The sequence below is a fragment of the Calidris pugnax genome, unplaced genomic scaffold (genome assembly GCF_001431845.1).
Source record: "Calidris pugnax isolate Ruff unplaced genomic scaffold, ASM143184v1 scaffold4, whole genome shotgun sequence".
Taxonomy (NCBI): Eukaryota; Metazoa; Chordata; class Aves; order Charadriiformes; family Scolopacidae; genus Calidris; species Calidris pugnax.
In genome coordinates, this window is record NW_015090781.1 from 356757 (window position 1) to 375202 (window position 18446).

Below are 18446 nucleotides of genomic sequence, written 5' to 3' on the forward strand. Positions count from 1 at the left end.
TAAATAGAAGCATGGCTACAAGTTCAAAAAGAAGATGATGATTTTCAGTATTGCCAGACTCATTGGTTGTGTCTGAAAATGAAGATTTCATGTACTGACCTTCTGGATTACTTATTTTTGGGCACAACTCTAAATATTATGGTGCTATTTCATGTTTATTTATTATATCTGCATAAAATATGGAAAGTTTATTTCACAAAAGATTCTAACTTTGTCCTTGTTAGAGATAAGAATCTTTTTCCCACACTCATTAGAAATACAGTTTTTATGATACCTGGAAAATTTTAAGTGATTAGAAAATTATGCTGAAATTATTTGGTTTTGTATGAACTCTTATCTTTTTACCCTAGTATAAAGAAATCATTCTTGAATTAGCATACAAAATAACCCTTCTGAATTCTTGAATTAGCATACAAAATAACCCTTCACAATCTCGGCCATAGAGCATGCCCTGAAGTGCCACATTGTTTTTTAAATACCTCCAGGGATGGTGACTCCACCACCTCCCTGGACAGGCTGTTCCAGGGCCTGACCACTCTCTCAGGAAAGTCATTCTTCCTAAGATCCAAGCTAAACCTCCCCTGCTGCAACTTCAGACCATTTCCTCTGGTCCTGTCATTATTCCCTTGAGAGAAGAGGCCAACCCCCACCTTTCTACAACCTCCTTTCAGGGAGTTGTAGAGAGCAATGAGGTCTCCCCTCAGCCTCCTCTTCTCCAAACTAAACATGCCCAGTTCCCTCAGCCTCTCCTCATAGGACTTGTTCTCTAGACCCCTCACCAGCTTGGTGGCTCTCCTCCGGACACGCTCCAGCACTTCAGTGTCCTTCTTGTAGTGAGGGGCCCAGAACTGAACACAGCACTCAAGGTGAGGCCTCATCAGAGACACCATCACTTCCCTACTCCTGCTGGCCACGCTATTCCTGATACAGGCCAGGATGCCGTTGGCCGCCTTGGCCACCTGGGCACACTGCTGGCTTGTATCCCATCAAAAGCGTCTTGTTCAACCAGGCCAATGATTTCGCCGCCCTCCAATATTGTGACAGATGAGGACAGCCTGGTCCTGGGGCTTTAAGATTTACTTCTTGAAGAGCATCCAGCTTTCCTGGACCCCTTTGCCCTTCAGGACTACCTCCCAAGGGATTCTCAACCAGTGATCTGAACAGGCCAAGGTCTGCCCTCCATAAATCCAGGCTGGAGGTTTTGCTAAACCCCCTCCTTACATCACTAGAATTGAACACTTGACAAATTTATTGTCACTAAGCCCAAGAAAGCCTCCAACTACCACATCTCCCACTGGTCTTTCTCTGTTTGTAAGCAGTAGGTCTAACGAGGCAGCTCACCTGGTTGGCTCACCTACCAGTTGTGTCAGGAAGTCAGCTTCCATACATTCAAAAAATCTCCCAGCCTGGCTGCTCTCTGCTGTGTTATATTTCCAGCAGATATCTGGTAAATTGAAGTTCCCCAACCAGAACAAGAGCTGGTGATTGTGAGACTTCAGCCAGCTGCTTATAGAATACTTCATCTGCCTCCTCATCCCGGTTGGGTGGTCTATAGAGGACTCCCGGCACAAAATCTCCCTTATTTGTCTTTCCCGTCTTCCTTACCCATAAACACTCAATTTTATCATCACTGGAATCAAGCTCTACACAATCAAAACTCTCCCTAATGTACAGAGCCAATTAATCCACAAATTAATCCAATGTGAATTAATTCAAAGATAATTCTGACAATAACAGTAATTTTATATTGTGTGCTTTTATATGAGATTTAAACATACTAACTTCAAAATAAGAAGCATTTCAATAAATGCTCTCTGACTTGGGAAATACATGGCCAGGAAACACCTTGGATTTCTTGGGATTTAATGGCTGGATTGATGCAGGATTTTGTAGATGGGGTTAACCTAAAATATGTATGTGTTGAGTACCAGAGGAGGAATTGCGAATCAGTGCCCAATTCCATTAGCTTCCAATTCTTCCTTTGATTTCTTTTTTTTTTATAGTAATTTTAGGCAAGTTTTCTAATGTCATGTTCTGCATTTCTATGATAGAAATAATAAATTCCTTCCCTATGAAAAAACATTTTGAGACATGTAAGTAAAAAATGCTATGTAAGAGCCTTGGGTTATTATGGTAATTTAAGAGATAATGAATGTCATTCTACAAAATACTCAAAAAGTGTTGCATAGAATGCTACATGTTTTGTCTTCTTGAGTTTGAATTGCTGTTTACTTTCTAAAACCTAGACTGGTGCTTTGTTGGAACTTCTTTTGAAATCATTTCCACCTGTTTAAGCAGTTTTGACTTTGCTGCAGACATGGCACAATAGTTGCATTGTAGTGAGTTAGACGGCTTGTCAAATGTAAAACCTAGATTCTCATTTCCTTAGATCTTGCTGCTCTAAGGAGCATACTGCATAGTTTAAGCTTTTATTAACCTTTTTTTCTACACCTGTCCTCTTTCCCCTTCCCAGGATGCCTTTGAGATAATGGCTGAAAATTATGAGTTCAAAGAAAATGAAATATTCTGCCTGGAATTTCTGAGAGCAGCTTCTGTGCTGAAATTTCTGCCATTTCCAGTAACCAGAATGAAAGATATACAAGGGTTGCCCTGCATGGGAGACCGAGTCAGAGATGTCATTGAGGTAACATACCTCTGAATTATCTGCCTAGTGATTCTATTACAGATATACTTTTAGAGGTCACAGAGTGCAGCATTGATATCCGTGTGTATTGACATGACCTGTATTTCCTGTAATAACATTATATTATTCTCGTTACTAAGAATGCAATGATTTCTGAAAACCATTTGTTGTAACAAGGTTCTGTCATGTAATACCCGCCCTTTGGAATAAATACAAATTAGTAAATAAAGCAGTATCATCTTTGTATGTAATTTTTAAAGGCTCACTGATTTGGGTGTGACAGGTTAACTGTTAATAGTTTTGTTCATGTAACTTCTGCACTTGGCAACATCACTTCGCTCACCTGAAAGCTTTATTAGCAATACTATTTTTGCAAAACTGGTAAATATTTTAGTCCTTAAACCCTACCTTTCTCTGAGTTATAGCAGAGCCTTTTATCTAGGTGATGGATGGACTTTACAATCTTACTGGAACTTTGAGTATTCCCTGCATTTTTCTTTAATTCTTAGTCTTTTCAGGACCCCTCATCTCGGCTGCTGATATTCCAGCAGGAGGTCTCTGCTGTCTGGAGAGGTCATTGCTGAGTGTTATGATTCACTCTGGCTCCTCATTTGCCTCACTCCACCAATTAAGAATGTAGCCTCTGAAGTACTATTTGTACCTGCTACCTGGGGACTGGGAATTCAGTTGTGATCCCACAGAAAATAGGAAAATAGGATGATTTCTTGGTGTTTTATTGGTGGGGTTTGTGTTGGTTTGGTTTTTTCCAGTTTTTGTCAAAAAGACTATACACTCAAGAAAATAAGTATCTGTTCGTACAATGCTCTTGCTTTTAAGAGAATTAAATGCAACCAAATGGTGAAATATAATTTTCATGATAACTTATCATAAATAGCTGTTTTCTGGCTGTGAATTTATGAGTAAATAAATACTATAAAATATATTCCATGCTCCCAGTTTCTATTTCATCCTTGAGTAATTTTCTATCTTAAAGAGGACTGCAGAATTTGATCCTAATGGAATAAAACAATAGGCTTGCTAAGGATACTCTTCATGTTTGCACAGGTTAATAGGACTTTCTTTTAGATCATTTTACTACATTTTATTGTAAACTTGATTACTTTTCTTGTAATGTTTTTCTTTGTTTAGGAGATTATTGAAGAAGGGGAGAGTTCCAAAGCTAAAGAAGTGTTAAATGATGAACGATACAAATCATTTAAGGTAAATCTTTTGAGGTTTGTTGCTGCTGTTTAAAATTTACCTCTCTTTAGTAGAGTTTAGACATAACCACAAATTTTATTTATTTATATTATAATTTATATTTATAATTTATATTTATATATTTATATTTATTTATATTTATAATTTTATTTATAAAGAGCATACACAGTTGCTCTTAAGCTTGAACCAAACAATCACTTTTTCCCTAAAACTAATGTAATGCATACTCTTTGCTGTACGTTTAACCCAATTGGGTTTTTTGTTGGTTTTGTCTGTTTTTTGTTTTCTCAGTTGAGAAACAGTATCATTATAATACTACACTGTCTTATTCTGGAATTAAGAAAATATCAGGTGAATAAGATGACTCATCCAGTTTAATTCTCTTTTGTGTAAGGCAGAAGGAATAGGATTGGAGATATTTCTTTGTTAGGCAAATTGTAGATTCAGAATCATGGTCACAGTTCCTCATAGTTACAGGGAATCTAAATTGCATAAATACTCTAGTTCCCATTTCTTAAATACTCAGTGAATTCTCTACTGGAAAAATATATTTTCAATTTTATATGCAGTTTTAATCTCTGAAAATATCCTGTTTGTGTCTTCAGAAAAATTGAAATCAGAGAGTAAAAAAAATGAAACTCCCCTACATTGCTCACTTTTGCTTCACCTGTTGAAAGGTTCTTCCAGTCTCTCTGACCTGTAATGCAAGTATGAAAGGATGTTCAGTGATGCCATCTATAGTAGTACTCAGAAAAAAAGGTGTAGATTCACATGTATAGCAAGATTCAGGAAACAGACTGGCTTATTAATGGTAATAGAGATTGAGAATTAGCCATTAAGTCTTATGTTTCAATATTTAAGAAAATTTCTTGGGGATTAGAATGAAACCTATCAGGGGACAGATTACCTCAATATGCTTTATGCCTGGTTTCATGTGCCATATTACAACAAATTTACGTGGTTCTTTTCTTAGCTGAACACAGTCTTGATGTTTTGGCTAAATGGGCTGCAACTAGTTGTTCCCAACATTTTTTTATCTTGTATCTAAGAAAGCCATGAAGAATCCAATAGTATTAGCGAATTCCTAAATTTTACTGTTTAGCTTGTTTCTAGTAATAGCTGCAAATCACTCACACAGTCAGTTTGCCTCCTTATGGAAGTGGATGCTGCAGAGGACAAGTTCATATAATTCACTTTCACCAGCTGGAAAAGAGAGCTATGCTTGCATACACAATTGAAGAAATGGGCTACTTGCTACTCACTCTTGGCAGTGTCTCTAAATGGACATCTATAAATATGGTCAATAATAATGCATCTTAGTATGGAAAGAAAAAAATGTGGATTTTTTTTTTTCTAAAAATTTAGACACTGGCATAGAATTCATTTTCTTTAGCTCTTTATCCGAATATTAATTAAATCTCTTGGAAGAGTTATAAACCCAGTAATAGACCTTTTTGAAAATCTTTTTGCACTAGCAAAGACATCAAAAGATAATAATCTAAGTATTTGAAAAATCACATTCTTTCATAAACACCCTTGTTTTGGACAAAGAATAGGCAATTTCATCCATTATATACAAAATTTAGGGTAATTCCTATTTAATATTGTCCAAGATATTAATTCTTCTCTTTTCTTTACCTTAATTATTTCCAAGGAATTAATCTCATTAGGAAAACACAAAATAAAGCTAGTATGGTTGAAATTCAGAGGTTGTAGATTCAATGGAAAACAGCAGTTATTAATGTCTTACACAGCTACTCATTGAATTCTGTAAAAGTACAAAGAAACTATTGAGAGCTTCAGTGTTTGTAAATTGAACATAAAGAACATGCTTTTTGGGCAAGCATGAAAGTTTTCTGTCTTTGCTTTCATATCAGTGTTCAACTGAGATATGAGCACTGAGTAATGCTTACAACTGTGACATTTTGATTTACACCCTTTCTTGGGGAACAAGACTGAATATAACCATACTAAAACTTCAGAAACTGGTAGATTTGGTTGGGTTTTGGTTTTTTGTTTTGGTTTTTTTTTTTCCCAGTGGGCAAAATAATGAAATCTATGCTCCAAATAAGGCATATAGAGATTTAGCTTGGCTCACATAAGCACTGAAGAATTTTAAGACTGTTATACGTGAACAAATGAAAATTATCCTTTACTTGAAACTGAATCCCATTTTGGAAACAGTATTTGACATGACCTCCAAACATAGGGGTTTCATAGAATACAGTGTAAGAGTAGATTAATTATCTTTATGTAGTTAGCATCTGTTTCCATGCACCATGCCCTTGGTGCAGAATTTAAAGAGCCACAGGGTTCCCACTAACCCCATCTCGTGGAGTGCAGCAACACCAACATCATGCGTACAACTGAGAGCTGGTAGTGCATATCAGACAAAACCATGATGTCGGTCAAGTTAGGAAGATAATATTGAGAAATTTCTTAATCTATGAACTCAGAGCAAGGGAATACAGCTACTTAACTTTATTGTTTGCATTTGTATTAAGAAATGCAGTAAAAATAAAGACTACTATCCTTATTTCAAACCTTAGTTGAAAGTGTACATCACATAAAGATACTGGGGCTACTACCATATTATTGTTTAGATTTGACTTCAATGAAAACTGTCCATGTATAAAAACAATTGTCTGTTCAACACCACTATGTGAAGAAAGCAAGCTGCATCTGTATGTTTGTATTATACTTTTATTTATCTTTGATGTAGAATAAACTCAGCCCAGTATTTTCCCTGTATAACCCCATTGATACCTGCTTACTCTTAATTGACTGCTCCTTTAGAAAACAACACTGATATGTGTTCTTTAACTGATCATAGCAATTTACTTCAGTCTTTGGAGTGGGAGTGAAGACAGCTGAGAAATGGTACAGAATGGGTTTACAAACTCTGGAAGAGATAAAAGCTGACAAAACCTTGAAGCTCTCAAAAATGCAGAAAGCAGGTAAGGTGAAAATCTCACAAAACCTTTTATCTCAGTGCTCTAAGAACTTGATAACAGAATCAGAGGAGGAAGCAGCATTTGTTTATACATCCATTTTCTTGCTGCAGTGTCTTATGAATGGGCTCCTAATTAAAAATGATGTCATTCAAAACATAAGAATATGCATATTTTTTAAAATTGTTTGCACAGATACCAAATGAAATCTGTTCTTATACACAAAGCAATTAATGGGTCATTATTGCACAGATTGTGAAAAAATTACAGCATTAGGAAAGCCCAGGACCACTTTTCAGAAGAGACCTGTCTCCTTCAAAGCAGACCTACTTTAGTGGTAAATCAAGATTTGTAATAAAGTACTTGTAAAATTACTTCCATAATCCTATAACATCTTAACTTTAAAGTGTTAAACATGGTCAAACAAATAATGTTCCTTCCGCGTAGATTATTTTTTTTAATGTGTGCCACTTCCCGAAATAAAAGAACTCATTTAAACAAAGGAATCACTTACATTAGGAAAAGATTATATGATATGACATTAAAATAATGTAACTTTATTTTTGCATTAAGCCCGTGTGTTTTACATCACTTCAGAATCCTTGGATCAGCATCGTCCATAGTCCTTATTCATGCTCTTTTTTCCTTTTTTCTTTTACATATCATATCCAAATGTGAAGCAAGCAGCAGGACTGGGCTTTTTTGATACAGCTCTGTGATCAGACATAAAGATGGCTAGGACATTTCACTTACCTCTGAGCCCTGTATTTGGGTAGAACCCCTGAAAGGAAAAGCACTTCTTAAAGCAGTATATTCAGAAAAACCATTGATGTGAGCTGGTAGGAAAGTCAGGGTAATTTCAGATGAGGCTTACCTAGTGCTATGTAGATTTTGATAATTCCACAGTTATCAGCACTTTTTTGCCTTTGATTTCCAGGGTTTCTCTACTATGAAGACCTTGTTAGCTGTGTAACTAAGGCAGAAGCAGATGCAGTAAGCTTGATTGTCAAGAGTACTGTGTGTACATTTCTACCAGATGCTTTAGTTACCATAACTGGTGGCTTCCGGAGGTGAGTGAAAGCAAATGAGGTCACTTGACTGTTTTATTCAGGTACACACAAAATTACGTTTATGTCTTGGAAACAAAGCAGGTTCCTCTAGAGCAGGCTGGACAGGAATGCATCCAGGCAGGTTTTGAATTCTCCAGCGAAGGAGACCTCTCTGCACGGTTGTTCCAGTGCTCTGTCACCCTCAAAGTAAAGAAGTTCCTCCGCATGCTCGACAGAGCTTCCTGTGTTCCAGCTTGTGCCCATTGCCCCTTGCCCTGTTGCCAGGCACCACTGAGGAGAGCCTGACCCCATCCTCTTAACATTGGCCCTTAGATATTGATAAGATCCCCTCTGAGTCTTCTCCAGGCTAAATGGACCCAAGTCTCTCAGCCTTTCCTCATAAGAGAGGTGCTCCATTCCCCTGATGATCTTCATAGCCCTCTGCTGGACTCTTTCCAGTAGTTCCCTGTCCTTCTTGAACTGGGGAGCCCAGAACTGGACACAGGACTCCAGATGGGGCCTCACCAGGGCAGAGTAGAGGGGGAGAATAACTCCCCTTGACCTGGTGGCCATGCTCTTTTTAATGACCATTGGCCTTCTTGACCATGCTGGCATGCTGCTGGCTCATGGTCAACTTTTTGTCCACCAGGACTCCAACGTCTCTCTCTACAGAGCTCTTTTCTGCAGGTCAGCCTCTAACCTGTACCACTCTATGAGGTTATTCCTCCCTAAGCTTGCCTTTTTTGAATTTCATCAGATTCCCCTCCACTCAGCTCTCCAGCCTGTCCAGGTCTGTATGGCAGCACAGCCTTCTGGTGTTTCAGCCACCCCTCCCAGTTTTGAGTCATCAGCAAACTTTCTGAGGGTACACTCTGTCCCCTCATCCATGTCATTGATGAATATATTGAACAAGACCAGACCCACTACTAACCCCTGGGGAACTCCATTGGCTACAGGCCTCCAACTGGACTCTGCGCTGCTGATCACAACCCTCTGAGCTCTGTCACTCAGCCAGTTTTCAATCCAACCCACTGTCCACGCATCTAACCCACATTTGCTAAGTTTACCTATGAGGATGTTATGGGAGACAGTGCCAAAAGCCTCGCTGAAGTCAAGGTAGACAACATCCCCTGTTTTCCCTTCATCCACTCAACCAGTTCCTACGTTCTTGTGTTTTATTACAATAGAAGTTTGGTTTGTCAGAACAAAATCTAAGAACAGCTTGCTGGAAAAATGATGTTTAGATCACATACCTGACTCGAGCATATTTTTTTCTCTTTTAGTGGATCTGAATTCCCAGTGCTGAGACTATTATAAAGTCATGCTTGAAAGAAAAATACAACAGCTTTAAGGCAATCTTGGCATTTTCTCATCTGCATTTTTTTTAAGAGAACTTGCTAATATGAGATCAAAATGTGCTCAGGCAGAGTTTGTAGTGTTAGAGGTATACATTGAAATAAATACTGACTAAACCGAATATAAAGCACTGAATATACACCAACTTCTGTATAGATTAGGTGATCTCAGAATATCTTTCCTGGGTGATTTTTGTTCCTAAAGCTTTTGGTCTTGGTCTGTAACACCAAACCTGAAACTGTTACTCAGGGTATACACAATTCATTCTTTCAGCACTTGGTTGAGAGCTTTCCTAAAGCCACAAAGCTGCACAGCAATCGAGACTGGGAATGGTCTTCAGGAGTATCAGGTTCCTTGCTCTGTATTCAGTCCCCGCTTATGTCACTACTTGTAGTTCTTGTCATGCTCATAAATCTGTATTAATTATGTGCCTTTACATATACAGAGAATGTATAAAAAACCTGTTTCAAAATGTCAGTCCTAAATGGCATTTTACCAGCCCACGGACCAAAAGCCACAGTGAAGGATTGTAGAAAGCTTGATTTAATCAAGTTTAAACAAATTATTATTTGTTTCTTTCATCATTATGTAAATATATTAATAACAGAAGTAGGCAAACCTTATTAATCAAACTTGACTTGGTTCCCTTGTGCTATACCTTGTACACTACTAACATAAGAGAAAAAACAGCTCATGATTGCTCTGAATAATACATTAATTCCCCAGGACCCAGATTTTTCTTGTCTCATGTATTTATTTCATAACTTGGAAAAAATAAACAGTTGATTGTGTACAAGGAACAGCACTGCCATTAGCAATCTACAGTCATGGAAATTCAGTAGGGTGGAGATGAACTACAGGAAAGTTACATTTTTTTTTCTCAAAGCTCTCAAAGAAGCACATGGATATATTTAATCAGTTACTAGACCCTTTCCATTAGATTTCTGGAATTTCATGAACTCAGACATTGCAGTATTTCTTTTAATTAAAATTAGGAAACATAGTATAAAATTCAAGTAAATAACAGTGGTGGGTTTTTTTTGAAACCCTGGAAAACTTGTTCATGGCCTTTTCTGTGGTTTGATTTAGCTTTCACCTTTAGTTTTCTGTGTTGCTTCTAGTACTAGTTTTAATGCTAGCTAAGCTAGCATTAAGCTAGCAGCCATAATCATGGATAGTGGCAGATGAACCATCTTTCAGGTATAAATGAAGAAGCAGTTCAAAGGATTAAGAGCAAACACAAGAGAAGCCACTATCTAAAGTACAAAAGCATCAGGGTATCAGTCCCTCAGTAATCAAATTGCAAGCACAAGTGCAGGAACAGACTTGGCTGGCAGCTGTATGTTAGACAGCAACAGGAAAACAAAAAGAAGGGTTGTCAACGCACAGTGAAAATGATGGAGTCTTGAAGAGAGAAGGATATTTTGAGCACAGCTTTGGATGATTGTCTGGAGACTGTGTTAGGACAGTACTTGTGTCAAGGAAGCGAGATTACAGGATTAAGCCAGTAGTTGTCCATTTGCAGATTATGTAGTACTGGAGACTACTATTTGTGTATTTCTAATTCAGAATGGTGGAAGATTCTGAGAGAAAAAAAGGCCATAGACAGGAAGTGAAAATCAAATTTCTTCTTTAGAGCTATGTGGTTTAGTCAAAGTACCAGACCTACAAGTTGTTAGAGTAAGGCATGAAAATTGTAAAAGCTGATGTAATTTTACTGAGAACATACCAAGACCTGTTTCTCTGACCAGCTGCATGCAATTTATTTTTCCCTTTGTTCTAATATTCCATAGTTTGCTAGCCCCAAATTCTTTCTTTTGCTTCCTCTCAAGGGTCATGTTACTGAAGCAGAGTTCAGTGTCTGCTACTTCCTTGATGCCTTTTCTTTCCAATTCTTTCATCTTTTTGCCTGTCTTGACAAAGCAATAACTCATAAAACATTTTTAATCAGAAATGCTTTCCTTATGTCTTTGGTTGGAAATGGCAATAATACTACGGTTGAGGGCAACTCTCTTTTCAGCTATGTGAATCCATAAAGGAATATAAAGACTTAAAAGTAACTAAAATAAAGGGTTGTGAAGGCAACTTGAACCGCACTTGTCTGGGTCATTTTGAAACAGAAATTACAATACTGAATTGCATGGAAATACAGAATTATAACAGTTGCAGTTATGAAATAAATAAATCACACACATGTGGTGTGGAATGCATTTCATTGTCTCTCTAGTGAGGTCTATCAGTTTGACTTTAAAGAAGAAAGTATTGAAGATACTGGTAGTACAATATATAAAGCATACCATGGACAATGTTATCAGAAAGACTGATTTTAGTCTATTTGAATCAGGAATTGGCATGGCATTATTTTCAGTGCTCACCGTCTCTTATTTTGAATTGCTGAGGTTTAAAGGACTGTTTTCTTGAAGTTAATGAGACAGATTCTGAGGTGGGAATAGCACATCATATTACAGGTTACAAAAGCCACTGGGCTTCCAGCACTGAGCTAAAGAGAGGTCCTGGCATGAGGGGGGAAATAAATTTTATTTTAGCATGTGACATCACTGATTAGTACTGTGTTTGTCCCAAGTGTCTCCAAGTCAGGAGTGTAGTTTAGTCTGATGTATATTATCACTTTTAAATGAGAGTTAAACTTGGGACGTGGTAATTTTTTTCCTGGCTATTAAGAATATATCTTATATTATGGAAAGAATGAAAGGTTTTTCAGAAGTAATAGCATTATCTCATCTTGTGCATGTTACAGAAAATGTGATTCCTATTAGTAATGTATTAATGCTATTTATTAATAATATTAACATCACTGCGGGGTTGTTAGCGAAGACAAGTAGACAGAGAGCTTCAAATTAGGTTTCACAATAGTGAAACCGGAGTAGTTTTCCCCCTTTCTCCCACAGCTCCATGATAGAAAATGGCTTCACAGTGACTTCAGTAAAAGGTTCTCATGCGCTGAATCATTATCACCACATTTGCTAACTTGATTTACCTGCTGGTATTTGGTTTTGCCACAAGAGGTGGTCTATATTGAGGGCTTCCTAAGAGCAAAAATACTTGGAGAAAGCTTTAAAAACTACATGTATTTTATGGCTTCAATCATTGTAGTAGTTATTAGTATCTCAATACACACACTCACAAACACCAAATTTGACTGGAGAAGTTCAGAAAGGGATCTGGAATAATAATTATATAAAATAATAAGAATAAATCATCATGGTCATTAACTGCAGTATGCCTTTCTGTTAGTCTTTCTGTGTGCTTTGTCCATATGATTCACAGGTTACAAATTACGTTTTGGTTTTCTTGTGATCCATGTAGCACACTCAAATAATTGTGGTTACCTGTGCAGCAGCAAGATTCTATGCCTATGATAAAAGCACATAGTGCCTATTGATAATATAGTAACTTATATTTTAGAAATATAGGGATTAGGGATTGAGTGCACCCTCAGTAAGTTCGCAGACAACACCAAGCTAGGTGGGAGTGCTCATCTGCTTGAGGGTAGGAAGGCTCTCCAGAGGGACCTGGACAGATTGGATTAATGGGCCAAGGCCAATGGGATGAGGTTTAATAAGGCCTAGTGCTGGGTCCTGCATTTCGGTCACAACAACCCCAGGCAACGCTACAGGCTTGGGGAAGAGTGGCTGGAAAGCTGCCCAGTGGAAAAGGACCTGGGGGTGCTGGTGGACAGCAGGCTTACCATGAGCCAGCAGTGTGTCCAGGTGGCCAAGGCAGCCAACAGCATCCTGGCCTGTATCAGGAATAGTGTGGCCAGCAGGAGTAGGGCAGTGATGGTGCCTCTGTACTGGGCACTGGTGAGGCCTCACCTCGAGTACTGTGTTCAGTTCTGGGCCCCTCACTACAAGAAGGACACTGAAGTGCTGGAGCGTGTCCAGAGGAGAGCCACCAAGCTGGTGGGAGGGTCTAGAGAACAAGTCCTATGAGGAGAGGCTGAGGGAACTGGGCATGTTTAGTTTGGAGAAGAGGAGGCTGAGGGGAGACCTCATTGCTCTCTACAACTCCCTGAAAGGAGGTTGTAGAAAGGTGGGGGTTGGCCTCTTCTCTCAAGGGAATAATGACAGGACCAGAGGAAATGGTCTGAAGTTGCAGCAGGGGAGGTTTAGCTTGGATCTTAGGAAGAATGACTTTCCTGAGAGAGTGGTCAGGCCCTGGAACAGCCTGTCCAGGGAGGTGGTGGAGTCACCATCCCTGGAGGTATTTAAGAAACATGGAGATGTAGCACTTCAGGGCATGCTCTAGTGCCTGAGAGTGTAGGAGGCTTTTTTGTGTATGTGTATGTTTGGATTTGATGATCTCAGAGGTCCATTTCAAACCATGACGATTCTGTGGTTCGGTGATTCTGTAACAGAGACAGACCACTATGATAAAACTTTCACTATGTATCCGAGCAGGCATGGGGAAACTGCTGGGTTTACTGCTCATCATGGGATACAACAAAAGCAAAATGGGTTGTCTCCCATATAGAAGAGCTGGGTCAAGGATGATTTGGAACATAGATGTATGGCTTTGGTTATCAAAATGCAAGAGAATGTCATTGTCATTAGCTGGAGAAGATTTCAGCACTGACTTCAGTTTTGCTCTTTGAGCTGCTTGTATGATGCTCTAATGGCTGGCTCATTAGATTCACCTAAGGGGAAAGAAGTGGTGACAGCTTTCAGTAGGAACAACAGTACTCCCAGCTCCAAACTCTAGCAGTTTATGCATTGTTTCTCTTTAATATAATATACCATTAGAATTCCAAAATGTTAAAACAGATTTTGGCATATTTACACAATTTTATAGACAAAGATTGCCAGAGTGAATATTTCAAAAAGTTATAAAAAGGGGTTATAATGGAACTATTTATAGTCCCAATATATCAATGAAATACACTTAATCTATTCTACTGACCATTACTTTTTAAAAATGTTAGCAATAATAATTGTTGTGATTTTTATTATGCTAGATTAAGTAAAAATTATTCATTCAGCATCTTAGAACAACTAACATATGCACTACTTTTTACTTTTAGCATTATGAAAATTAAACATGTAAATTACTAAGTTTTGGTATGACATATTGAAAACACTTTTCTCTTTTTTTTTTTTTTTTTTTTTTTTTTGAAGGGGAAATGCTCTGCCTTTCCTTGAACATGGTTCTCCCAAATGCACAATTACATATACAATACACAAATACATAATTTTTCAGTGAGCATAAAACATATGTTAAATAAGCTCACAAAAGGTATTTTGCACAGCATAGAGGCAGTGGTGCTGATACAGTGTGAACAGAATACCATTTCATCCAAAAAAATCACATCAAGTCCAATGGCCCCAGACATTTTTATAACATAATGTCTGGGGCTGGGCTGCCCAGTTGCATGATACAGAGCATGTGCTAAAATTGTTTTATTAGTGTAATTTTATCAGATATAAAATCTGCTTCCTACACTAAGGTTGAACAGTTGTTCTTGGAATGTTTTGGTAATTTGGGAGTAGATTAGTATGATATGTCATGGGGTAATAACAGCTGTTCTGACTAAAAGGATGCTGTACAAATAATTGATACCTAAAATTAACACGTACAGAAATGTATTCAGAGCCTGAATGAGCTTCATTTTCAAAATCTGTAGAGAGAATGACAAGTAATTCTTTACAAGAAAATCCCAGGCAAGATCAATGATGATAACCTTGCAACTATTTTGTAGCTGTCATGTTATATGTGCTGCAGTTAATTTGAAGTGCATAAAATAGGGCTCGTGCAGTTTGCAGAGCCATTCTTTTTCATGCTACTGATATTAGATATAATATGAATATGATATAGAGAGAATATTAATATCTCATTTTCAGTAAGTTTTGAATTTTATCACATGCTTCACTATGTGTAAGCAAGTCTTGATTTGAGTGAAGAACACTTTTTGGAATTTCATTTTAGTGGCATTTAATTAATATTTGATATGTGTTTTTTTTAAATACTGGAGGAGAATTTGTATATTACTGGGTATAGAACTGTTCTATAACACCATTGATATGTTTTGGCTTGCAATATTCACATTATCAGCATACAGAAACTAAGATAGTGAATGAAGTAGAACATACATTGATATTTAGGGTTAGTTGGAAAATATATACCAGAATGTTTATAAACATTGCTTGGTTTCTGTGAAAATTTTCAGTTCTTCATTAAAGAAGTGGACATAAATGTCATTCTGTTTCCTGATAGAGGCTATAATTCAAATTATTTGTATTCCTTTAGTTAAATGAGGTTTTTTTAGTCAGAATTTCTTTTTCATGATGAGCGCCAGTTATGGCAGTTTCATACAACGTTGTGTCATTTCACCTAAAGACAGGGTATGTGCCTCATGGAAGAGGTAGTCAGAGGCACAGAAACTTCTGAAGTGTTACAGTGCCTTTTCAAGATCATTGAAATATTTGGTTTGGGTTTTGGCCAAGAAATTGAAATGCCAAATTGAATTAAAATATTTCTGTCTCATTTCTATTTAACTGTCCATATAAATCCTCCTGCTTTCTCTCAAAATATTTTCAGAATCTACTAAATCCCCATTCTAAGTAATAGATAGAGTGACTAGAGAGAGAATAAACTGTCAATTGCAATTATCATTCACAATTTGTAGAAAAATCAAGCACTTGGAAATTTTTTTCCAGCCATTAGTGATTTTTTGGGGGGTTTTTTGGCCTTTTTTGGCCTTTTACATGGATATTACAGGGAGACATATTTTCAAGTACTGCTCTGAAAAGTCATAATTATAAGGGTATCTTTTACAAACATTTGGCATGAAGACAGCTACTATCATGCATTGATTTAGGAAATGCTCAGCCAGTGAATTTAAGCAGTTTGATTTTAATACTCAGGCCAGGAAGTATGATGAAATGGGATATTTAAAATTTACTTCTTGAAAAGTATTTGCTGTAAGTGGGTGAGCACTAAAGGTTTTACAGGCTATCTCACAAATAAATAGCTATAGAGTAAAACATATTCATGCTAGTACATAAAACTGGGAAATAAATATCTTCTAAAAGTTATAGAGCATTAGGTACAAGGAGGACTATTAAGGTAGTGGAATATATTCAGGGAAAGATGAAAACCAAATTGCTACAAAACTCAACCAGCAGTCCTCAACTAAGTTGCCAGCAGTTAAGTCTGTTATAAGGTAGTATTAATGGGCCAAGGATAAAGCCTGATTATGATTAAGAGATTTAATTAACGTGTTCAGAAAGAATAGTGCTAATGATGTTTAGCCAACTTTCCATCAGATATACATAGGTGCACCAGAAATCAAGTGTCTCATTTTGTTTCAGACAATTGTACTTAAGAGTCTCTTTGCCTATGAACCTCTCTTTGCCAATGCCTGTTCCCAAACAATTCAGGACAGATGTACAAATCATTCCTTACATTTTGTCTTGTTTCCAGTCCTCCTCAAATGTGTGTTCCTTCCTCCAAGACCTTTCTGATTTCTCAAATGTCTTCAAGTGTATTTCTTACAACCAGAGACTATGTTTTGCAGACCCCAGTGAGCAAGAATTGCCATAACATTTTAATTAATTGTGACTTGATCATGCTACTGGTGTGGGGACAGGATAGTGAGGAGGTAACTGCTGGGTAATTTTTTTTTTTTTGTTAGGATGTGAGTCAGACAGGACATTTTCTGCATAGAATAGAATCATAGAATGGTTAGAATTGGAAGGGACCTTAAAGATCATTGAGTTCCAACCCCTCTGCCATAGGCAGGGACACCTCCCACTAGAGCAGGTATTAAAAAGGTTAAAAATAATTCATGTAGGAAATTCTGAAATTACAAGATATGGCCAGAAATAGTCGTCTTAGTAGCTTTCAGTTTAGGAATTTTGGAATTTATTATGGATTGTTGCTGTGCTGTGGGAGGGTTAGATGGAAATATTTCAGACAATCTTTTTGAAGAATGGAAAATCAGCATTAAATAGAAAGCAGCAAAACCTGGTAAGATAGACTCAGTTACTGTCATCAGCTGTGATAGCTGTTCTGTGGCACTACTAGGGGCGATCTTGGAGAACAAAAGAAAAACCAATGCCCACAAAAAATTGATTCTCTCTTCCTCACATGCAAGTTTATAAACTTGTACTAGTTCATAAACTAATAACCTTACACTCTGTATGTTATGTTGATGATCAAAGCCTGAAAAGGCAGAAAATTTGCCTATTACAGAATCACAGAATCACAGAATCGTAGTGGTTGGAAGGGACCTCAGAGATCAGCGAGTCCAACCACAAAAAAAAAAAAAAACCCAAAAAAAACAAAACCCACCTAAACACACAACAACAACCACCAAACCAAAAACCATCACCCACCCACACAGTACCCCACCACAAACCAGTAATCTTGGGAACTAGAGCATGCCCTGAAGAACCATGTCTACACGTTTCTTAAATACCTCCAGGGATATGGATAACCCTTTCAGTAAAGAAATGTTTCCTGATATCCAACCTGAACTTCCCCTGGCGCAACTTGAAGCCATTGCCCCTTGTCCTATCATCTGTAACCTGGAAGAAGAGACCGACCCCCGTCTCTCCACAGCCTCCCTTCAGGTACTTGTACAGAGCGATAAGGTCTCCCCTACAGACCTCCAACTGGACTCTGTGCCACTGATCATGATCCTCTGAGCTTTGTCTTCAGCCAGTTTTCAATCCAACCCACTGTCCATTCATCTACCCCACACTCCCTAAGCTTATCTATGAGGATGTTATGGGAGACAGTGTTGAAGGCCTTGCTGAAGTCAAGACAGACAACATCCACCTCCCTCCCCTCATCTATCCATCCATCCAGTCATGCCATTATAGAAAGCTATCAGGTTAGTCAGACATGATTTCCCCTTGGTGAATCTCTGTTGACTAGTTCTGATAGCTTTCTTTTCCTCCATATGCTTTTAAATGTTGCCCGGAATGAGGTGCTCCATCGTCTTTCCAGGGATGGAGGTGAGGCTGACCTGCCTGTAGTTTCCTGGGTCCTCCTCCTTGCCCTTTTTGAAGGCTGGAGTGACATTGCCTTTCCTCCAGTCCTCGGGCACCTCTCCTGTTCTTCAGGACCTTTCAAAGATGATGGAGAGCGGCCCAGCAATGACTTCTGCCAGCTCCCTCAGCACTCATGGGTGCATGCCATAAGGACCCACGGACTTGCAGATATCCAGTTATGTTCCCTAACTTGGTCTTCCTCAACCAAGGA

The 18446-nt window shown here is 38.0% G+C and overlaps 1 protein-coding gene across 1 annotated transcript in view; it reads left to right on the top strand.

Annotated features, from left to right (window-relative positions):
- DNTT (DNA nucleotidylexotransferase) overlaps positions 1-18446 on the top strand; it is a 104713-nt gene that overhangs the window by 36441 nt on the left and 49826 nt on the right. The window contains exons 6-9 of the mRNA XM_014957363.1: positions 2474-2644; positions 3794-3865; positions 6699-6822; positions 7754-7886. Of these exons, the coding sequence (XP_014812849.1) occupies positions 2474-2644; positions 3794-3865; positions 6699-6822; positions 7754-7886 (500 nt within the window). The remainder of the gene's footprint in view (positions 1-2473; positions 2645-3793; positions 3866-6698; positions 6823-7753; positions 7887-18446) is intronic.